This window comes from Artemia franciscana, chromosome 17 (assembly GCF_032884065.1).
Source record: "Artemia franciscana chromosome 17, ASM3288406v1, whole genome shotgun sequence".
Classification (NCBI taxonomy): Eukaryota; Metazoa; Arthropoda; class Branchiopoda; order Anostraca; family Artemiidae; genus Artemia; species Artemia franciscana.
Genome location: NC_088879.1, coordinates 17,651,653 through 17,676,032, shown reverse-complemented (window position 1 = coordinate 17,676,032; position 24,380 = coordinate 17,651,653). Strand labels below are relative to the sequence as shown.

Sequence of the window (24,380 nt, the reverse complement as noted above, 5' to 3'; positions counted from 1 at the left end):
TAATATTCTTAGTTGCTTCCGTTTTCTTTGGCCGACTGGGCTGTTGCTAGTTCCGGCTTTTGAACTCTGATATGGATTTTCGTCGCCCGAACTAGCAGTGACGTAGTTGGTCTCAGACGAATCAGATGCAGCACTTGATGGAGAGACAGAGCTCAAAACCGAAGCCGCGGAAACAAAGGTTGAACTTATAGAAGTCTTTCTGGCTAGGTTTGATGCATTATTTACACTATTTACAAGGGATATGGGTAAGTCTAGTGAACCATCGAGCGAGGGGGGGGGAAGGACTCCCTCCCCCCGGGGGATCACGTTTTTTGACACGATGGCGCCATCACGGATGACAAGGTTTTTTTCACCGGCTGCTGCACGCCTCTTTATCTCTTCAATTAGTTCTTTCCTTCTCTGGCGGTCTTCATTGGATGCATCAGCAAAGAATGAGATACTCCCCCTCCTCTCTCTTGAGGCCTTCAATATATCCGTTTTTATTTTGTAATCATTTATAGAAAAAAGGATTGGGTTGGGTCTGTCTATGGTATTTGCATTCTTACCATTAGGTAGACGTTTCAAGTTAGTAATAGCCCCGACATTAATTGAGTATTCATCTTTTAAGTAAGTTGAGATGAACTGAACATCGTTGGTTTGCAGAGGAACGCCATAGGCAATCAGATTAAGTCGTCTTCTGTTTCTGTCTTGCTCTTGTCTCACTATTTTGCGGACGTCTGTTTCGAGACGGGTAGTTATAGAGTTTTCCACAAGTTTCTGCACATCATCTATGGAAACCTTTGATTGTATAGCCGTCTCAAGCGTTTCCACCTGAACCCTCACAGTGTCCAAAGAAATCTGCATATCAGATCTGAAACCAGCAAACATGTCACGCATTTCACTACAATGGGATTCGAGAGTGCTTTTCACTATATTTGGAACATCAGGCTTACTGGAACCTGTTTTACATAATGGGCATGTCCAAATACTTCCAAGTCTTTCATTCATTTTGCAGAAAATGTTGTATTCGGCTGTACTCATTCCTAGACATGTTGCACAGAGCCATTTATCACATTCATCACACTGAATGGCTGGCGAGGACTCACTCAGAACACAACCAGAGACAGCACACTTATCAACTCCTTTTTCGGGTGTTGCGGGTTTTAGGCGTTTTGAGCTATTGGACGCCATAATTTCAGAATGAGCGGCAACGTTGGGCGGAAAAATTCAACACTGATAGCGCTTAATGAAGAACGGGAAGATGTGCAATTCCCTGGAGAATTGAAACTAAAATGAATTGCCCAAAAGTCTAAATATATCAATCACAGCACTGAGGTAGGTCCCTTAAATCAACACCTAGGGTAACACAAGACCATAGAAAATGCAAAAAACAAAGAAAAACAGTTTTATCTCACAGTTTAATACATATATATCCAGGGTTCAAAATTATGCAACCACATGTATTTGTTATTGTTTGATATGTTATTTTTTGCAATTTCTTCTGCCTTATGGCTACCAATTATACCTGAGTGGCTTGGAATATACTGGAGATAAATTCTTATACCTCTTGAAGGAAGATTATCAATAATCCTAAGACAATGAAATGTGCCAATATCCATCTTATACTGAGAAGCTGCAGAAAGTAGCTCTAGGCTTGATAAAGAGTCAGAGTAAATTATAATATTATTCAAATTAACAATCATAAATTCATTATCTGTAAGGAACTCTTATGCCATGACTGTGAAAATTTGGAAATGGTTTTATATGTAATTGTGTTAAGCTTGGCAAATTTTTTCTGTGTAAAAGCAATGGGGGTAAGTTCTTTAGTCCACTTTTAGAAATCAGTGTTTATTATGGGGATTGACCAACTCCATGGGGGGGGGGAATGTGGGTGCAATAGATTTTACTGGCACTGCGAATTTCTTCTGGGTATTGCCATAATCATTTGCAGTGCCTATAAACATAGATGGATTTTTCAACCAGTTATGCAAGGTATGAGAGTTATTAGCTTCAATTTTTGTAAGATAATTAATTAGAAGAAATCTTCTTCTTTCATTTATCGGTGATAGTCCACTATCTGTAAGCAGCAACTTAGTATTTGTCGGTTTCCTTAGACCAAACATGAGACGGATTATATCATTTTGTGTTGTTTCAATTTTTGCATATGGGTCTTTGTGCAAGCACAATAAACTAAAAGGCCATAATCAATATGGGGTCTTATATGTGATCTATAAAATTGGAGTAATGTTTTCTCATTGCATCCCCAAGGTGTGGCTAGTAGTCTTTTTATTATTCTTATTTTTCTATAGCATTTTTTTTATTGTGTTTGTGATGTGAAGGTGGAAATTAAGTTTTTGGTCAAGTCTGAAGCCTAGATAATTAATTTGATTGTCCTCTGTAATAATTATTCCATTTAGAGTTAGCCTTCCATTAAGATTATTTTGCTTGTGGTGGAATAGGACGATTTTGGACTTTGTGGGTGCAATAGGTTAATCCAAATTTTGAGAAAACTTTTCAAATTAGAAAAGTGCTTTTGCAACTTTGAATGTGCAATCTCAAAGGTGTTGGCAGTTGCCAATAATACCAGATCATCAGCATACTGTAAATTGGTGTGTGGGTGGTTCATGTCCCAGAGAAATAGTGAAGAGGGTGGAGAGGCTGAACCTACCCAAACAATGAAACTTCGGTTCTCTATGAAATATTCTATGAAGGATACAAGTTCGGGGGGGGGGGTGTAATCCAAGATTTGCAAGTTTAACTAAAAGAATCTGGTGGTTAACATTGTCATATGCCCCTTCAAAGTCTAGGAATGCAGCAATTAGGACATTATTTTTTTTTTATAGGGATTCATTTATTGCCTCTGCTAATAATATGAAAGCATCTGTTGAGGAGTTGTATTTCCTGAAGCCAGTTTGAGTATGAGGTATCATATTATTCTTCTCAAAAAACCATAGTTGCTGATGGTAAATCATTTCCTCCATTACTTTTCCCAGCACAGGAGTAATCATTATAGGTCTGTATGACTCAGGGTCATGTTTAGGTTTATTTTCTTTAAAATTGGTGGAAGGGATAAACATTTCCAGACATTGGGGAATAAGGTGTGGCCCATGCATGGTTATAGCAATTTAGGATTTCCTGTTTGTACAAAGGGGTAAGATTCCTTATCCATGTAGGATTATATTATCATAGCTACTTGTAGCATTGGCCCTCATATGCTGTATTGCATTATTCAGTTCATGTGTTGAGAATGGACAGTTTATATACTCTGATCCAGGTCAGGGCTGGTAAAATGGATTTTTCAAGATTTGAGTGATGATACTTTTATTTTTTGATGTTAGCTTTTTTGAGAAAAGGGTAACAAATATTTTTGTTTTTCAATATCAATTATCATAGCAGGTATTATCATATATTAGTTCATACTGAAGTGGGTTGGGGGATGTTTTTTTCCACATATTTTGCTTATAAGTTTATTTATAATTGGCTCACATGTTTCTCTGGAAAGACTATTTGCAAAATTATTCCAGTAATTGTATTTAGCATTAATTATTGTTCTCTTGAGATTAGCCTCTGCTTGTAATTTACTTAAATATATAGCAGGATATGGTCTTTTAGGTATGTTTTCCTAGCTGCATTTTTTGTTCTCCAAATAATTTGGCATTCTTTTGTCCACCATGCTTTAGGAGTGCGTTTAGGGATTGTTTTCCTAGGTGTTGTTTTAGGGATTGCATGATTAACTGTATTTGTTAGTATAGATGTCATAACTTGTGTGTATAACAGCTTGTATGTCAGCTGTTACAACTGAGGTATGTGATTCTTGGGTGAGACGTAGAATCTCATCATTAAGCTTATTTCTATAGTATATTAGTCCATGAGCCCTTTGGGCAGTAGGGCAAGGTTTGTATTCTATATTTATTTTATAAACCTTGTTTGAGGTTATATGCAGTAATACGCACTCTAGAGCACTTGGAACAAAACTAAACATTTACTGAGCTCTTAAAATTGCCAAATTTTCAATGAAAATATGAGTTGTTGCTTGTTTTCCACAAAATAGTACTGTTTTCTCAGCACCATCTTTTCTTGGTTGTTTAAAAAAAAATGGTACATTTTCTCAGTGCTAAATTTATAAGGTTAGTCTAGTTCAAAAAGTGCTTAAATTTGAATTTGCAGTAGAAGCAATTATTGCATTTGTAAAGAACATACAAAAGGCATCAAGTGGTATGTTCACTTATGGGTAAGTCAGTTATATGAACTGTCATAAATTTACCCATACTTTAGTCTACAGAGCCATGCCTAAAAGTTTCATTTTTCTAACCTAACCCCTTTCCAAGATAGCCAAAAGTAGAATTTTACCATTTTTAGACTATGGTATAAAGTTAGAAACTAATTAGCTTTTAAATGAGCCCTCAAACAACTCTATGATGTTTAGTGCTCTGTTAGCAGCAAAGAAAAGAAGGAGAACGAAAAAAAAGAAAAAGAGGACACATCATTGCTACCTATGCACAAATATTATTTTCCTCGTTTTTGTGGCACTTGGTATTAACCAAGTGACATATAGCAATCCCAAATTCTGTTGGTCTGTCCTGGTTTTGCTACTTTAGGTACTTTCAGGTAAGCTAGGACGATGAAATTTGGCAGGCGTATCAGGGACCGGACCAGGTTAAATTAGAAATAGTCGTTTTCCCAATTTGACCATCTGGGGGGAGTGGGGGGCACTTAATTTAGAAAAAATAAAAAAATGAAGTATTTTTAACTTGCAAACAGGTGAAACTGAGAAACTTGCGTTTCTCAGAGCTCTTATCTTACATCCCGACCAGATCCGGTGACATTGTGGGGAGTTGGAGGGGGAACCTAAAATCTTGGAAAACGCTTAGAGTGTAGGGTTCGGGATGATACTTGGTGGTAAAAATAATCAGACGTCCTAGATACGCGATTGACATAACCGGAACGGATCTGCTCTGTTTGGGGGAGTTGGGGGGTGAGGGTTAATACTGAAAATTAGAAAAAATGAGGTATTTTTAACTTACAAAAGTGTTCTTGGATCTTAATGAAATTTAAAGTTTGGAAGGATATCGTGCCTCAGAGCTCTTATTTTAAATCCTGAGTGGATCGGGTGACATTGGGGGGGGGGAGTTTGGGGGGGGCCTAAAATCTTGGAAAACACTTAGAGTGGAGGAATTGGGATGAAACTTGGTGGAAAAAATAAGCACAAGTCCTAGATACATGATTGACATAACCGGAACAGATCCGCTCTCTTTGCGGGAATTGGAGGGGGGAGGGTTAATTCTGAAAAATTAGAAAAATGAGGTATTTTTAACTTACAAAGGAGTGATCTGATCTTAATAAAATTTGATATTTGGAAGGATATCATGTCTCAGAGCCCTTATTTTAAATCCCGACTGGATCCGGTGAAGGGGGAGTTTGGGGGGGGGGCAGAAACCTAAATTCTTGGAAAATGCTTAGAGTGGAGAGATTGGGATGAAACTTGGGAAAAATAAGCACAAGTCCTAGATACAGGATTATCATAACCAGAACGGATCTGCTCTCTTTGGGGGAGTTGGGGGGGGGAGGGTTAATACTAAACAATTAGAAAAAATGAGGTATTTTTTACTTACGAAAAGAGTGATCGTATCTTAATGAAATTTCATATTTAGAAGGACCTCGTAACTCAGATCTCTTATTTTAAATCCCGACCGGATCCAGTGTTATTAGGGGGGGGGGGGCGGGAAATCTTGGAAAACGCTTAAAGCTGATAGATCAGGATGAAACTTGGTGGAAAGAATAAGCACAAGTCCAGGATAGGTGACTGACATAACCGGACAGGATCCGCTCTCTTTGGTGGAGTTGGGGGGGGGGGGTTAATTCGGAAAAATTAGAAAAAATGAGGTATTTGTTACTTACGAATGGGTGATCAGATCTTAATGAAATTTGATATCGAGAAGGATCTTGTGCTTTAAAACTCTGATTTTAAATCCTGACCAGATCCAGTGACATTGAAGGGAGTTGGAGGGGGAAACCGGAATTCTTGGAAAACATGAAAATCGATTTATTTTTCGAATGGGCAATCGGATCCTAATGAAACTTGATATATAGAAGAATCTTATGTCTCAGATGCTCCATTTTCAATTCGAAATCTTGGAAAACGCTTAGAGTGGAGACATCGGGAAGAAAATTTATGTGAAGAATAAGCACAAGTTATAGATACGAGATTGGCATAATTGGTATGGATCCGTTCTCTTTGGGGGAGGTGAGGGCTGTTAATTTGGAAAAATTATAAAAATTGAGGTATTTTTAACTTATGAACAGGTGACTGGATCTTAATAAAATTCGATATTTAGAAGGAACTCATGTCTCAGCTCTTATTTCATATCCCGACCAGATCTGTTGACATATGGGGGAGTTGGAGTGGGAAACCGGAAATCTTGGAAAACGCTTATAATGTTTTAGATACGTGATTGACGTAAGCGGACTGGATCCGCTCTCTTTGGGGGAGTTAGGTGGTGGGTTTCAGTGCTTTGGCGAGTTTGGTGCTTCTGGACCTGCTAGGACGATGAAAGTTGGTAAGCCTATCAGGGAGCTGTACAAATTGACTTGATAAAGTCGTTGTTTTTTTCAATTCGACCTTCTTTGGGGCTGAAGGGAGAGGAAAAATTAGAAAAATTGAGGTATTTTTAACTTACGAATGGATGATCAGATCTTAATGAATTTAGATATTTAGAAGGACCCCGGGACTTAGAGCTCTTATTTTAAATCCCGACCGGCATTAAGCCTCTGATTTTTCTTTTAAAGCAATCTATTGATTCTTAGAATTTTGCTAGAGCCCATACCATATGAGCTCTTGGCTCTTAGCTCTTCCGACCTCCTCACAAGTGCCAAATGACCTCTTAGCTCTTGTTCAAAGCGAGAGTTATAAGCCTCCTGTTAAGGTTTCCAACAATAATGATTTCAAAAGTGCACTTTCTGTTTTGCTGAATTGTCATTTTGAAGGATTTCAGGCTCCTTCTAAAAATTCTTACGATTTTTTTTTACAAAATTACATTTTACTTTCAAGATTAACGAAAATATTAATCATCATTTCTGAGTCAGCTATAAATGTCAATTTTTCTCACTAGATCATTTTTTCGAATTTTTTTTTTTTTTTACTTTTGGTTGCTGTGCTGTTTTGAACCCCATTAAGGGCTCAAAATGTAACTTGTCCAAGAATTTTATTATTGGATTTGGGAAGAGCATGAAAAGGACATCAAGCCATACATTCACTTTCTTCTTAGCTAAATTTTGTGTATATGTATAAATTCACCAATAGGTTTTCTGCTCAAACAAGACATAAGAAAAGCACTTTGAACCTTGTGCCTTTCCTTTAAGCCAACTTATAAATTTTTAAAGATTTGTTTACAAGATGGCTACATCTTGAACTTGGGGAAAAAAAACCCTTGATACGGCTTAAAATAAAAAAAAAATAACAGGAATTACGTTTATAAAAATTAAAGCCAATCATGGATGCCCACAGAAAATTTTCTGAAGGGGGAGACACCAAAAACGTAATGGTGGATAAGGGGCACAGGAACATATTTTTGGACACATTTTATTAAAGATAAGTTTATTTTAAATATGGTACATTTGGATAACAGTTCTCAAATAAAAAGAGTATCTAACTTCACATCCAAAATGAAGCAAAACTCAAGTCAATTATAAACTGCAAGAATTCCTGGGAAGGGTTCCATACATTTAATCTATAATATAATTAATAATTATGTATTTCTATGTATTTAATTTAAATCATTGTATTGAAAATAGAGAGTAAAAGCAAACCAGACTCAAACAAAACTATGGAAAGATTTAATGTTTCCCAAGATTCAAATAGGTGTAGAATTTCCTAATTCCAAGATTAAATATTTGTAGAATTTCCTAAGCCTTAGGTGAGACTGCAGAAGGAGTAGAGATGAGAGCTTAAAATGAGCTTCCAAAGAGATATTGTAGGTTCTGATTTTCAACCCTGGAAGCTTTATTTACCTGCCCTAGATCAACTATTTTCCAAGATCTCAAAACCCCTAACTTGGGTTTTGCCTAGATATTATGGGAACATATTCAGAACTCACCCTCCCTGTATAGATACCATGTTTTGATTTCATAATGGCCATTTAAAATATACCTCTTTTATAACAGGACAATTCTTCCCCTCAGACTGAAGTCTCCTATATGTTCAAACATTTAAGAAAATTAGAGAATACGACAAAAAAAACTGTAATTTAAGCTTACAATCCAGCTCTCAAATTGAAACTCTTTTTCTCAGTGCTCAAATTTAATATAACAAAATGAATTGGCTTAAATTAAAATTATTTATTAACTTCACCTTAAATTCCATTATGGAGATGTGGGAAGAAGGCTGTAAATTAGTTTGGGGTAATGAACTGCAAGTAAGGAATAACTGAGGCCAGCATTCACCAGAGCTTTAATAACAGAATTTTGATAGCAATTGACATATCAACAGAGTTGACTTGTTATGCTGATTCTAACTATATAAAAATCATCCAGTTTGTTGTTATTCACCAAAAGCTATAAATCAGGGAAAATTGGCGTTGTATTTGCGAGAAAAAGGTAAAACACACCAAAAAGCCAACAATATTAGTGAAAATTTGTTTTGTCAGGTGCACCATATCAGAGAACCCCACCATAGAGGTATCAACAAAATATGGATTTTATATTTTTTACCAGAAAAAAGATCATGGATGCATGTTTATTTGTTGTTATTTTTCAAGGAGTATCAAACCGAAGATCATAAAAAAAATTAAAAGATTGCCTGTTCAAACCTAAATTTAAAATTCTCAGGCCCTTTTATAGTGAGTTAGTGACCATAAATTTTATGCAATGAGAAAATGTTGTTTTCTACCATGTTATTGTACTAAACTATAATTTTGCCCCAAAGACGACCAGTTTATAATCAACTGAAATTTTAAGAAATAATCAACTTAAAAGAATCAAAAACATATATTTTATGCTTCCTATTTGCAGAAAAAGTAATGTTGTATAGTGTCAGTGCTGGATTTAACTAGGTTGATTCACTTTATTTTTATGAAATTATGCTTGTGTCTAGATATCATTTGAAAGACTAGATGGAGGGAGTACAGTTAGTTGATTTCTTTAATGTATATTTTGGACAAAATAGCTATCAAAATTTTGATCAGATACATTTAGGGGAAAATGGCTGGGGGGGGGCTGTTTACCCTTTGATTACTTTTTACTCTTAAAAGTGTTGCTACAACTTCTGATTACTATTTGAATAAGCCCCCTCAAAAGTTTATATGACCACCCCTTCCATATGAAGTGCCAACTCTGTAGTGTTGCATCTGACAACAAGTGAAGTGTGTCTGTTCATATTTTTTTTTCAACAGTTCTTTTTTTATTCAAAGATGTTGTACAGGGGGAAGCAAGAAACATTTAGATCAGAATAATCAGTTCAGTTCCAAGCTCTTTGCTGCGGTGCTTTGTATGGTAATTACATTAAAAAAAAACTAGTTTTTTTAACTGAAAGTAAGGAGCGACATTAAAACTTAAAACGAACAGAAATTACTCCGTATATGAAATGGGTTGTCCCCTCCACAATCCCTCCCTCTTTACGCTATAGCTTTTAATTGTTTTAAAAAGCAGAATTGTGGCAAAGAGTCAAACTTAGCGTAAAGAGTGATGGATTGCGGAGGGGACAAACCATTTCATATACGGAGTAATTTCTGTTCGTTTTAAGTTTTAATGTCGCTCCTTACTTTCAGTTAATAAAACTAGTGTTTTTTATGTAATTTCTGAACGTTTTTGAATTAATGCATGTTTGATTTTGGCTCTCTACACATAAATTATTAAAATGAAATTTGCATATTAATTCCTTTTTTGGCTAAATGGCTTTCTCTTTGTTTTGATCAGACGATTTTGAGAATTAAGGGGTGGGGAAGGAGGCCTAGTTGCCCTGCAATTTTTCAGTTACATAAAAGGGCAACTATAAATTTTAATTTTTAACGAATGTTTTTATTAGTAAAAAAATATACGTAACTTAAGAATTAACTTACGTAACAAACTTTTTTATATTCTTAAATTTTTATTATGTATATGAGGGGGTTTGCGCCCTCGTTAATACCTCTCGCTTTACACTAAATCGTAAGTTTTGTCCCAATTCTTTAAGAATGACCCCTGAATCAGAAAGGCCGTAGAATAAATAGTTAAAATTACTAAAATACTATAGAATAATGAGCGAGGTATTTATCTCCTCCTAAACACCTCGCTCTTTATGCTGAAGTATTTTTAGAACCCCTCATATGCGTAATAATCTATGTTCGTTTTAAGTTTCAATGCTACTCCTTACTTTCAATTGAAACAACTTTTCCATGTTTATTTTTTCATCGTTTTTTATAGTAATTTTAGAAAATCCTGCGCCCTTTTCATTGAATTTCTGTTCCGCCATGACATATTTCTCCAAGGAAAGATCCTCCCACATAGCCCCCTCCCCTCAACCCCGCTCCCAAAACCAAAAATATCCCCTGGAAACGTCTCAACACTTCCCAATAACCATTACTATATGTAAACACTGGTCAAAGATTGTAACTTGCAGCCCCTCCCCCAGGGACTGTGGGGGAGTAAGTCATCCCCAAAGACATAGTTATTATGGTTTTCGACTATGTGGAACAAAATGGTTATCTCAAAATTTTGATTCGTTGACTTTGGGAAAAAATGAGCGTGGGAGGGGGCCTAGGTTGCCTCCAATTTTTTTGGTCACTGAAAAAGGGCGCTAGAACTTTTCAATTCCGTTAGAATGAGTCGTTTTTCGACATTCTAAGACCACTTGGTCGATACGATGACCCCTGGGGAAAAAAAAAAACAAACAAATAAACACGCACCTGTGATCTGTATTCTGGTAAAAAATATGAAATTCCACATTTTTGTAGATAGGAGCTTGAAATTTTGCTATAGGGTTCTCTGATACGCTGAATGCGACTTTGTGATTTTCGTTAAGATTTCGTGACTTTTAGGGGGTGTTTCCCTCTATTTTCCGAAATAGGGCAAATTTTCTCAGGCTCGTAACTTCTTGATGACAAAGACTAAATTTGATGAAACTTATATATTTAAAATCAGCATTAAAAGCCGATTCTTTGGATGTATCTTTTAGCATCAAAATTCCGTTTTTTAGAGTTTCGTTTACTATTGAGCCGGGTCGCTCCTTACTACAGTTCGTTACCATGAACTGTTTGACTACATCAATCCCAATTCTTAGTATTAATCAGCTATAAGTCTCCTTGTAATACTTGTTTACTTTTCCAGGGTCTTTCATCTTCACAACTGAACAAAAGATTCCCGATTGGACATTTCAGGTCTGAACCAACCCCAAAATTTAGTAAGTAGCTTGGAAACAGTTTTGGGTATCTTTATTGCTCAGTATTTCTTAGAGAAAGTTATTTCTGTGTTACAAATAGCTGATGGTAAATACAAGCATGCTAAAATAATGCTTAGATCAGTGGAACATCTTTGACAGTACAAAGAAACTCTGTGATGAAAATTTAAAGTTTTTTAAAGCCACTATTTTTCTATTTTCTGGTAAAAGGGGGGGGGGGTACGATTTATCTTAGCCTAGATACATTCAAGTTCCAATGCGGTGAGCTTGTCTACTCACATTTAGTATTCTGGGTCACTAAGGAAGAGGGATACTGGATACCCCCGGGATTTAGAGAATCTTCTAGAAAAATTTGCTCAGTAAAAACCAGATTTTCATTTGATTCTTCCTTTGCTCATGTCAAAGTCATCTAGCCCTTACAGATGAAAAATAAGAGAATATATATCTTTATTTACATTTTGGGAACTTCTCAAAATATATATTTTTCAATGTTTCTAGCAAACACAAATCTTATTTACATATTTAGGGCTTTTTCAGAGCTCTTTGAAGTGAATGCCAGTCCTATTTAGGACTTAGTGATTTCCTCATGCCCCCCCCGGAAACTACATCCAACTTTTTCTCATAGATAAGATAAGTAAAGAAGTCCCAAGTGGTGCATTATCAATGGTATCTTTTGATGAGTTGCAATGTAAAAAAATAACTCGTTTATTTATGAATAGAATCATACATGATTATGAATAGGATTATTCATGAGTTATTTATGAAAAATATATTTTTTATACAATATAAAAGGTTCAATTACTAGTATATATTATGAGGGAAACAGCACAAACAAACAAAAATTGCATTTATGTGTGTGTCCCTAAATTCTTTACACTGAATTTCATCAAATTCATGAACTCCAAGTCTTCCAAAAAGAGGTCTAATTTTTCGCTTTACTGTTATGACATGCATCCTTTATCAGGCACGTACAGGGGGAGGGATAGATGATTTGTCAAAGTAGCACCAAACAGGCATAGCTCACAAAACAGCAATAAACAAAATGTTTTGGTCATCAAATGTACAATATCTCTCTCTTGTTTAAAGAGTCGCTTTTCAGGCAAACTTTATTCTGTATTTTAAAGAAAATAATAGTACCACAACTGCTGTCATTCAAATATGCTTAGAATTAGTTTTCCTAGACAGCCATCTGCTTATTCTAGGGATTTGTTTTTAATAAAAGATATTTTTAGTCATTTTTTCAGGAAACTACATTCTTTTAGATTTCAAAGTCAATATTCAAGACCAAAATTATCGTTATATTTAAATAGAGCCTTGGAAATCATTTTTATTCAAATTTTGTATCCCCTCCCCTAAGAGTTGTTTCTACAAATATAATAATGCTGAAATGTATTGTAGTTATGAAACTCGAAAATATATGAAAACATGAAATTTGTCAGAGATCACCAAAGGTTAGTGCCCTTTGGGGATGGGGTGCATTTAGATACTTCAGAAGACATAAGTGTAGGTCGAGATACATTAACCGGAGGGTATGCCATTGGAGAAACAAAACAAAAATGAGATATTGGGGGGATTTAGGGAGAGGTCGGTTTTATTTATAGCTTTTGCATAGACTTCCAATTGATTGGCTCTCAGAACTTCCACTTACATATTTGTTGGCCCTGTTTGGCCAAACAGTCACTTTATTACTTAGAATTTGTATTCACCTGCATGTTGGACCTCTTGGGGCAAAAATTCAAGGTAATGGCAGAAAAAATCACTGTTGTGGTGCAATATCTTTTGTTTGTTAAAAACGTCACTGGATGTAACGATTTTCATTCAATTGAGCCCCTTCACGATATTTTCCAATTTTTAGTTCAACATTCTAGTTCAACGTTTGATTGCATTCAAATGAGCCCCTTCCCGATATTTTCCAATTTCTACTTCAACGTTCTACAATTACTGGTTACTGTCTCTCCTAGAGAGAAAAAAAGAATGTAAATGAGAGTTAGAATGTAGAATGTAAATGTTAGTGCTACATATATGAAAATCAGAATCCTTTTTTTTGCAACATGAGGGGCCAGAGATCTTCAGTTTAGTGTTATAAACAATGATAATTCTAATGGTGTCTTTTTATATTCATTTGATTTCATTTTTTGGACTTCGAGGCTCTTTGGAATATCCAGGAATTTCTTCTAACAATTGCGAATTATCTTTCTGTTGAATCTGAATGAAAAATTTCAGTTTATAAAATTGTGTTTGTGCGGGAAAATACTGTTTACTAGGCAGTTTTCTTTTTTGAATTTAGACTCTAAATTAAAATACTGGATTATAAATTTAGGCTATATTGGGCCATGGTTTGCTCTACTGTATTTTAGCTACTGCTGCAACCATAATTTGTCAGAAACAGCTCAGATCAAAGGGGAATATATTTGAACCATTATAAGAGGAGAAAGGTGTTTCCTCAATTACATAATTTTGAGATGTAACATGAATAACATTCTCAAGGAACATTTTTGTTTTTGTTGTTTTTTCTTTGGTATTGGCTAGTACCAGGGATGTATATGTTTTTTGTCAAGGTTGCTATTGAGGTAACTTTAGAACAACAGGATCCCTCAAATGCTACCAACGGAGGTTGAATCGTTGTTGTTCTGATTATTCTATTATTTTTAGTGAGTACTTGCCTGTTTTTTTTTTTTTTTTATAAACTAATCTGAGCTCTCTGATGAAATTTCAGTTTGTGTTTGCTGCCTATGTACTATCATTACTGTTTGATTTATGGAAGTTTTCAGGTTGGCAAGCTACTGATTCATAGGTTTTGAATATATTAAAACAATTATTAAGAATTGTTGGATAAATATGTGCGTTAACACTTGAATTTTCTTTTCTTTTATCCTTTATTAAAATACTTAACAAACCATACTATAGTGTAGTGACTAGGAATTGACGAAAAAAAGTTGTTGGTTTAAAAAATATCAAAACTTTGTGTTCTGGAATCTGTTTGTGGCTTGTGTTACTTAAAGCGCTCTAAAAGTCGTTCGTTCAAAACGAATAGTTCACCTTAATCCGTCGTAACACACGGAACATGACACACTTCCAACAGGAATTAACACACTAACGATAAATAACTGTTAGAATAGGGATAAACCCTTTAATAAAACAGTTAAAAAAAAAACAATAATAAAAAATGGATATTTTCGATCACATATTCAGTCATCAGTCATGGAAAGGCAGCGTGGTCTTCGAAATTACCAACGTTATATACTAATTTCAGTATATAGCAGTGCTCCTTTTATTCATCTTTCCTGAATGATCAGACATTTTGAGTTTAATGAAAATAATTGAAACATAATACTGCAACATATTCAAGCCATTAACCTCAGATACTATTTTAAAAACAAAATTTGGAAACAGAGTTACCCAATAAAACGTTGCAGAAAAGAAAAACATACTTGGTGTGACGATGGGCTCCTCTCAACTAGTTGCTCATGTTCAGCATCAGCATCGTATCCTTATCATAAGCATTAAAACTTAAAAGATATTCTGTTACTATTAACATTTCAAGTACGTCTTTGCAGTATCATTAATGGATTTCTTTGTTTGTTCTATAATTTGTCACACTAGGATAAGGGTATATTGATATTTCTTGATTATTTCCTTTGTTCTAGTGCAGAGACGGGTGCCATTACTTCCTACTCCTTTCACAGCATTACTTCCTACCCCTTCAATTGAACAGTATGTGCCACCAGCGAATGCAAATAGGACGAGTGTATCTAAAAATCAAACTTCTTATCCTTCTGTTCCATCAATGAGGATGGTGAGTTTGCCATTTTTGGTTGTGTGTATTTCTGATAATAATTAACGTTTTTTTTTTTTTTTGTTTATACGGAACTATGGGCCAGGCAATATGTAATTTGAAACTTACCATGGGTTGAGACGGCTGAGTTTTCGTTCCATTTCTAAAAAAAAAACGGGTTCAATACTGGTGCAGAACTGTTCATATCTATGCACAGAACACAAACGGTAGAAGCACAAAACCTCGCATTGAGTAAAAAGGACAAAATATAGCTTTGCATCCACTTTAATAGAAAAGTAAGATATGCAGTTTTGGTATTAGGAAACAGAAAAGCTTTTCAATAAATATTGATTTAGCTGAGGCGTCCGTTGTTTTAGTAGCCTATAGAGCAGTGGTTCCCAACCGATTTTGGGCCATGTCCCACTTAAGTATTTGCAGAATCAAGCTGCCTCCTTTATGGATATTCAAATTTTGTTTATTCATCTGAAGGAAGCCTAAAAGGGTACTAACTTGGTAAATTTTTTCGGGTCACCCTCTTGGCATATTTTATGCTAATGAAAAATATTGTCTAAATATAACATTTTATATACAATGTTTGAGGTCATTACAATGCTATCATGCATCTTTTCTGCTGTTTAACCCCATATGAATGTGACATAAAAAGTGCATAAAACTTCACGTAAAAAGTGCTGTATTTTTTTTTCAAAATTGAGGTTTTAAAGAATAGTCATCTGAAGGGTACACGTCCTGCCTATGACCCACCAAAATATTGCCATGCCCCACCAGTGGGGCCTCTGTCCATGTTGGGAATTACAGCTATTGATAGATAAACAGATAGATTCATTCAATAATAACAATAAATTTAAACAGTAAAAGACCAATGCGTCATTGTTCCCAGTTTAAGACTCTGTGCTGGAGAATACAGGTAGAAAAAAACGTAAAGGTAGAAAAGTGACAAATTGCCGCCCACCACTCACTACCCGCTGATAACCAAGCCAGAGCAGTTTGTTAACCCCTTTCTAAACAAAAAGGATAAAGGATCTTTGTGTAATCCATATTAAGAGAAGTGTGCTCAAATTGATACTGCTAACTTCAATGAAAGTTGGTTTTTATTTTAACGATGCCGGTTTTCTCCCAAAAGTGACCTATATTATCCTCCCCTCCTACGCCTTCGTTCTCCGAATTTGAGAGATTGGTTGTCCACTATCCTCAAGGAGATATATACTAAACCTATTTTGACCCTCTTTTTACAGAAGAAAATCCAATTTCCTCCTTCCTCCATCATGGAGGGGCATCTCTCTCGGGAGAATGCTTGTCAGACTTAGGACGGCCCTGTTATATTCGTAGACCTCCCCCTTTATTATTTGAGGCACCAGTGAATGTTTGCACTTGTTCTCCTGGGAAGTATCAGTTTGGACTAAACATCGCCCAATTTTGCCACATGTAATTCAAAGTATTAGACTGATATTCGCTCTAAAGGGCTAGCTCCCCTTGTTAAAAACTTAGAATGCCAGATTGAACGCTATCAATTTAACCACTCTCAAATCTGGAAACCTCAGCAAGTCTGATTTGTAGCTTTTGACGTCAAAATCTGAGCTAGAACAAGCTTTGAGCAATTTCCAATCAACTGTCCACAATACAAAATATTGACATCCATTCCACGTTAGGCACTTTTAATATATCTGATAATCGCGATGACATTCTCACTATTTTCCAATTTGGCAAGATTGATAAAAAAAATTGCGTTGTCAGCCATGCGGTAGTTAATACTTCTGAAATAAATAATCCACCCAATCTAAAAAACCAAGCCCAGTTTACCGATGAGGATTAAAACAGTTCAAGAAGTGTCAAATCAGTTTGGCAAAAGTGCTCTGGACCGGATTTATCGAAATAAAATGATAGATTAATCATTAATTATCCCTGGCTTGAAAGGTCTTTCAACAAAGAACATGGCTGCTAATAACACTAAGTTTTTGTGTTCTGGCCTTGCCAAAAGTGACAAATCTTTAAAGATTTGCGAACATTTCTTAAGCGGTTGGTGTAAGTATGATTTTTGTATTTATGTAAATTCCGCCTCCCAGGAAAAGGTCCTAATTTATGTCATATTAATATTCATACCGTTTTTTTTCCAGAGGTCGTATTTTTGGTTGCCCTAGCAGTCGTTTTAAGATACCACTTCTTTTTATCCATCCTCTGGAAATACATTGCTCCAATCTGTAAATAAAGGAATTGTAAGAACCGCCCCACACTCTACGTACACCTTTTTAGTGCATTGTTCCCATGCAAAAAAACACCCATTGAAGATCCTGGTACGCAGCTCGACAATTAACCACCCCTTCCCAAACATCGATTCTACCCATCATTTGATATGGGCCTCCTCGGTTAGACAAGATACCGAGTCTCCTAGAAACGCAGTCCCCACCCTACCCTCTCCAACTCCGACAATTAATTTTCCTTTCATCCTTCATCCTCTTCCATCACCTCACTTTCATCATCCATTACCTCCTCATCCATCATCTTCATCCTCTTCCATACAGTATTTGGCCATGGATACCTTTTCATTGACAAACAAATGATTTCCTGACAGAGCTGAGCCATCATTCCCAACGTGGGAATTACCAGCAACAGCTGTTTAAAAGATTATCTCAATGGCCCTGCTGCACACTGTCAAGTTAATGTTTCCATAGAGAAAATACCCGGTGTCCTCTTTTCCTGTTAGACCCAGTCTAGCCTTTTTGTATAATTCTGCTTTCCAGACATACCCCAGTTTTCATCCCAAAAAGATGGCTGTCCCAATCCCAAAAAAGATGGGTGATAACTTCAGTTACCTTGGTAGTATTATTAGTAAAGATAGTGGGAGCAGTGAAGATGTTAAAAGTAGAATAGCTAAGGCTCAGGGTTTTTTTTCACAGTTAAAAAAGTTTGGAAAAATAGAAAGATAAGTCTGCAAACCAAGATTAGAATATTGGAAGCTACAGTGCTTTCTATGGGCGAGTAATAATCATAAAGATTTTAATCTCTAAAAATCATACATAACTTTAGGGAAATTAATGTTGAAACTTTTTCATTTTGTTGAAGTCTTTTTTAGTTTTGTTGTTCAGTTTTTTTCCGTGAAGAATTTTTTTTAGTCCATCATGTTGTTTCCAAGACTTTATGTTAGCTAGGACGTTTTTGACAGGTTAGCTAGCGTTCAATATTACTATTCATAATAGCGTTTTATGTTCTCAGGATAATCGTTACAATTTTTGAATTAAAAATTCAAACAGTATTTCAAATGGGCTAAATTAAATGCCACTAAGCTGTGGATTATGACTAGTTTAGAAAACAAAAGTTCTGAAAGAAGTAAAATCTTTCTATATTAGATAGAGCCCCTAAAATGCGTATTTGTTTTGACAGGATTCGACTAAAGTATGTTCCATTTTTACCCCCCCCCCAACTCAACGTTGAAAACTGTTTGCAACAGCCCCCCTTCCTACCACCATCACCCCTACGTATTAGCCATCTCTATCTCTAATCTCTTAGAAAACAAAAGTTCTGAAAGAAAGTAAAATCTTTCTATATTAAATGGAGCCCCTAAAATGTGTATTTGTTTTGACAGGATTCGACTAAAGTATGTTACACTTTTACCCCTCCCCCCCCCAACTCAGCGTCGAAAACTGTTTGCAACAGCCCCCCTTCCTACCACCATCACCCCTACGTATTAGCCATGTCTACCTATATCTAAAATCTCTTCTTCTTTTTTGTTTTAGAACATCCTTCAATCTCCTAGAAATAGGAGAGATGCAGCTAGAACACAGTCTTGCAGTACCGCTCATGATTATTTCAACTTTGGAAACTACAATGTATTTCAGAATTCGTTTGATCGTCCTCAATCGGATACTCACATACAAAGGTAAAATTTCCATTGCTGTTTCTATGCAAGAACCTTTAATATTATATATTAGTACCAGTATGTTACTCGGAAACGCTGGTACTATCATGGTAAAAGTATGAGTATCCTACGAATGATTGACTAGGTGCTAAATCTAGGTGAAAACACAAATATTGTGCGCTTGTGAGGGGTATGGAGGTTTTAAACTAAGAATGTCCTAGAATTCAATGTACGAACTCTGACTTACATTTTGACTCTCATTCCTCGATTGTTTGGAAAATCTGCTCCTTTAGATTTTGAAAATAATTCTTTAACTCGATCGGACCCACACAGTTTTTGATATTGATCTCTACTCATGCTTTATAATAATACTTTACAGTGCTTTGTATGTTACCACGAACTGTAGTAAGAAGCGACCCGGCTCAATAGTAACCTAAACTCTAAAAAACGGAATTTTGATATCAATAGCTACATTAAAAGAATCGCATTTTAATGCTGATTTTAGATATATAAGTTTAATCATGTTTAGTCTTACCCATCAAAAGTTACGAGCCTGAGAAAATTTCCCTTATTTTAGAAAACAGGGGGAAACAACCCCTAAAAGTCAGAGAATCTTAACGAAAATCACACCCTCAGATTCAGCGTATCAGAGAACCTTATTGTTGAAGTTTCAAGCTCCTATCTACAAAAATGTGGAATTTCGCATTTTTTGCCAGAAGACAAATCACGGATGCGTGTTTATTTGTTTGTTTTTTGTTTTTTTTTTTTTTTCAGGGGTGATCGCATCGTCCCACTGGTCCTAGAATCTTGCGAGAGGGCTCTTTCTAAAGGAAATGAATAGTTCTAGTGCCCTTTTTAAGTGACCAAAAAAATTGGAGGGCACCTTGGGCCCCTCCCACGCTAATTATTTTCCCAGTCACCAAATCAAAATTCTGAGATAGCCATTTTATTCCGTGTAGTCAAAAAACCTTATAACTATGTCTTTGGGGACGACTTACTCCCCCAAAGTCCCGTTGGGAGGGGCCACAAGTTACAAACTTTGACCAGTACTTACATATAGTAATGGTTATTTGGAAGTGTACAGACATTTTCAGGGGGATTTTTAGGTTGTGGGGGGGGGGTTGATAAGAGGAGGATATATTAGGGGAACTTCCCTTGGAGGAATTTGTCATGGAGGAAGAAAATTTTCATGAAGGGAGCGCAGTATTTTCTAGCATTATTTAAAAAAAAAGCAATGAAAAATTAAATATGAAAAGGTTTTTTCAACTGATAGTAAGGAGAAGCATTGAAACTTAAAACGAACAGAGGCTTTTGTGATTCAGGGGTCATTCTTAAGAAATTGGGAAAAATTTAAGCTTTAGTTTAAAGAGCGAGGTACTGACGGGGGGGGGGGTGAACCCCTTCATATACGTAATAAAAACATGAGAATAGAGAAGTAGGGCAACTTGGCCTCCTCCCCCGCTTCTTTTTTTCTCAAAATCATTCGATCAAAACTCTGAGAAAGCCATTTAGCCAAAAAAATTAAAATGCAAATTTCGTTTTAATTATTCATCTGCGGTGAGCCAAAATCAAATCATGCATTGATTCAAAAACGTTCAGAAATTAAATAAAAAAAAAAACACGTTTTTTTAACGGAAAGTAAGGAGCGACATTAAAACTTGAAACGCACAGAATTTACTTCGTATATGAAAGATGCTGCTTCCTCATCAACGCCCCGCTCTTTACGCTAAAGTTTGACTCTTTCTCTCAACTCTACTTTTTAAAACAGTAAAAAACTTTAGTGTAAAGAGCGGGGCGTTGATGAGGAAGCAGCAGCTTTCATATATGAAGTAATTTCTGTTCGTTTTAAGTTTTAATGTCGCTCATTACTTTCCGTTAAAAAAAAATCGTTTTTTTTTTTTATTTAATATTTATCTGTAGTGGTTTTTAGTCACTTTGAGTCACTTTCACAGGATAAAGGTCAAGGGGATATATATATATATATATATATATATATATATATATATATATATATATATATATATATATATATATATATATATATATATATATATATATAGTTCAGGTGGTGGTTTTAATTGTAATCACTGCAAATTTTTGTGTTTGGGTCTTTCTGCTGACATTATGTAAGTGGTTGCGTTCAAAAGCGTAAGCCTGATCATGTATCGAATACATTAAATCTAACAAAAAAACAACAAATTAATCTTAAATTTTTCAGGTTTGAATTAAAGCATTAAAATGATTGCTAAGACACCATAAATATTTTTGCAGTTTACATAATAACTGATTGCAGTTCTTGGTGTGACAAATTTGTCCCTAAACATATACGCAGTCCGTAAAGAAATAGACGGTTATTCTAGACAATTGTTTTTAAGCTTCATTTGACCGAGTTGATTCAATTGTAGTTATATATAATTAGTAATTGATTCCTAGTAGTAAATTAGTAATGTAACTAATTTAGATACATTAGTGCATAATTGCGTATCAACTAATGGGAGAATATCAATACATGTGTATGTTGCTGTTAACCTCAAAAAGTATAGTTTAAGGTCCAGATTTTCCAACTTTTATCTGGAATTATTTATATAAATATGGGTGGGGGTAATTTCTTAGACTGTATGTCTTTTTCATTTATAGATAAGATGAAAATATTGCGTTGTAAGCAGTGGGCATATTTTTAATTAAGGTAGTGATTAAAACAAACTTTGAAAAGCCTAGATATTATAAAGTTTGTTCAGTTTTCACTATATTATACTAACTAGATAAGTTCAAACTTTGTGTGTGTTGACTTCCCGAATTTACACTTTTCATCTTAATATCTTGCTTTATGGAATTTCTAAGTCTCCGTAAAATCGAGCCAATCCCTGATCTGAAAACATAATTCATTACGTGTTATGCGTATTTTTCCAGACAACTTCCAAACCTGTCAGTTTGTGTCTTACAATCAGTTGGAGAATTTATTTTTGTCCTTATAATGCATGAAGGCAAGCAAGTGCTGCATACATTTTAAAAAGATAGTTTATATTCAGTATCTTACATTAAAACAGGACGAATTTTATGCGTAGTTTGGGAAGTATAAGCTGTTTTGTCTTTGGGTTGGGATACTTATTTGAAAATTTCAAGATTTTTTGGGGAGTAGGGAGGGGGGTAAGGACTCCCATAAAATTTGTTTTTGGAAAAGGGGAGTAAAGGGCATTCTTTGTGGTCCTTAGAAAATAGTATAGGCTACGGGGATTCCGCATTTGTGAGGTGGTGAAACTTTTTGTCTCCTTTTGAGCTCGAATTTTGATAAAAGATAATAATTTTTACTCGATACATTTTATCATAAAAAAATTGAAAGAAGCCTTTCAAACATATCTACGCTACGGTTTACTGCGCATACGCAAGCTTCTAAATAGTATGGGCGAAAGAGTATACACTGTTTTGTTTTTTATTAGTATTATTATTAATATTATTATTATGGTTGCCATCTGACAGGCTGTTTTGCTAGTTAGTATTACAGGTCGCTAAGGCTTATTTTCTTACGAAACTGTAGTAAATAGGATATAATTTGTTGTTTCTCTCATAGCAGTTTATGGTGAAACCGTTAAACGTTATTTTTTTTGCCATTTTGTGACATCCTTAAAACTTTGTAAAATAATTGCACAATTACCAATTATTTTTGCTCTCAAACTTTTTATTATGAAATTGAATGTTTGTTTAATTATTTTGCTTTGTCTAAGAAATCAAGATTTATAAATGTGGGAACACACTCTAGAGAAAGTTTATATTCCAGGCGCAGCTCCTATCCTGGAAAAGGTAAGCGGAGTGTATGCTCTATGGTAATAGCGTCTTTAGTCAAAGGAAGAAGAACAAAAGCAAGAATTAGAGAAAAACTGAAAAGAACGGACTTGGGAAAGGTAAATTAGACAGTCTTGTCACACGTACATCTTGCTTGCTATCATAGTCTTAGAAAAATTTAGTTAAGGGCCTCCTCAAAGAAAGTGTAAAAATTGAAGCGCGAAGAAGCTCATCCGGGTCCCTGAGAAAAAAGAGTATTATTGAAAAAAAAACTAACGTTTCCTTAGGAAATCCTGAAGCTGGGCTTATTAAATTCACTCTTCGCCTGTTTTACTGCTCCTAAACTCTCTGAAGAGCTGTTGTTTAGATACTTTTTGCTGTTGTTTGTTGATTGTTTGATATTTTCTGAGCTGTTGTTTGATATTTTCTTGATTAATTTGAATAATTTCTGGCCTAATTTAATTTATTTCTACCTTAATTTAATGTATTTCTGACTTAATTTGAATAAATTCTTACTTAATTAAATTAATTTCTTACTTAATTTGATTAATTTCTGGATTAATTAATTTAACTTATTTCAGACTCAAGTTGAATTACTTTTGACTTAATTTGAATAATTCCAACTTAAAATGAATAATCTCTGCCTTAATTTGAATAATTTCTTACCTAAATCGAATAATTTCTGACTTAATTTGAATAATTTCTAACCTTATTTAAATAATTCCTGACTTAATTTGAATAATCTCTGACTCAGTATTTCCGAGCAATTTATGGTGTTTCTTTGAATGGCCGGAAACCCCTAACTTTTTTCGGCCCTGATTTCAGCAAACCAGTTTCCAAACGAAAACAGTGTCCTTTGTGCGAGATTTTTAATACTAAACATCATGGCCGCCAATAGTCAAGCGCAGTTATTAATAGTTGCATGATTGATTTCAGCTTAGTTCTTCTGATTTTTCTGACAGTTCTTCTGACAGTTGTCCCTCGTCGTTTTGTTGGCAAAACCAACCAAGGGTTTGATGACAAATATGTCATCATTTCTCGTGAATTAGAAGTAAATCTCGAGAGGTACCGTTTTGAAAATTCCGAAAGGTTGACAACTACACCGATTTATCGTTGCCAAAAAAACACAGAACATTTGTCCCTCGACGTTTTGTTGGCAAAACCAACCAAGGATTTCTATAAAACTTAAGGTTTCCAAGTTTGTTGTTAATGTTGGTCTTCACCCCTTTTTTGTACTTGTTGCATTTTTCTGGCTTGACATTTTCTTCTGCATTTGAATATGTCGCATGTAGAAATCTTGTAGTAGTTGCTCGCACTCTAATTGTTTTTTATCCCTATCAGATCGTTAAGAATCGTTTAATGCAGAATAATTAAGGCTAGAGCGTCATTGAATTTTACTAAAAATCATGAAACCTAACATCATTTATTAATATCAATCGCCCCCCGAGTGGGAAAAATTTGCTGTTCCGATGCAACCATCTTTCTGACAATTAAATCAGTTAATTATTTCGAAATGGCACTTATATTAGATATTATTTTTTCTTAATACTCATTTTCTATTAATAACTGTTTGCCTTAATTCAGAATTACAGTTTATATAGTTTAGC

General features: G+C 35.1%; 1 protein-coding gene across 3 annotated transcripts in view; it reads left to right on the top strand.

Moving 5' to 3' along the window:
- The window catches only part of LOC136037943 (uncharacterized), a 70,740-nt gene that overhangs the window by 11,711 nt on the left and 34,649 nt on the right, over positions 1-24,380 (top strand). Inside the window, exons 1-5 of one of the 3 annotated variants that reach the window (XM_065720818.1) lie at positions 1,217-1,314; positions 11,278-11,350; positions 14,995-15,143; positions 18,872-19,014; positions 22,769-22,892. In XM_065720818.1, the coding sequence (XP_065576890.1) occupies position 11,350; positions 14,995-15,143; positions 18,872-19,014; positions 22,769-22,892 (417 nt within the window). In that variant the 5' untranslated portion in view covers positions 1,217-1,314; positions 11,278-11,349. Of the gene's footprint in view, positions 1-1,216; positions 1,315-1,681; positions 1,794-11,277; positions 11,351-14,994; positions 15,144-18,871; positions 19,015-22,768; positions 22,893-24,380 lie in introns of those variants that run through there. The other 2 variants (XM_065720816.1, XM_065720817.1) reach the window with 2 other exon arrangements.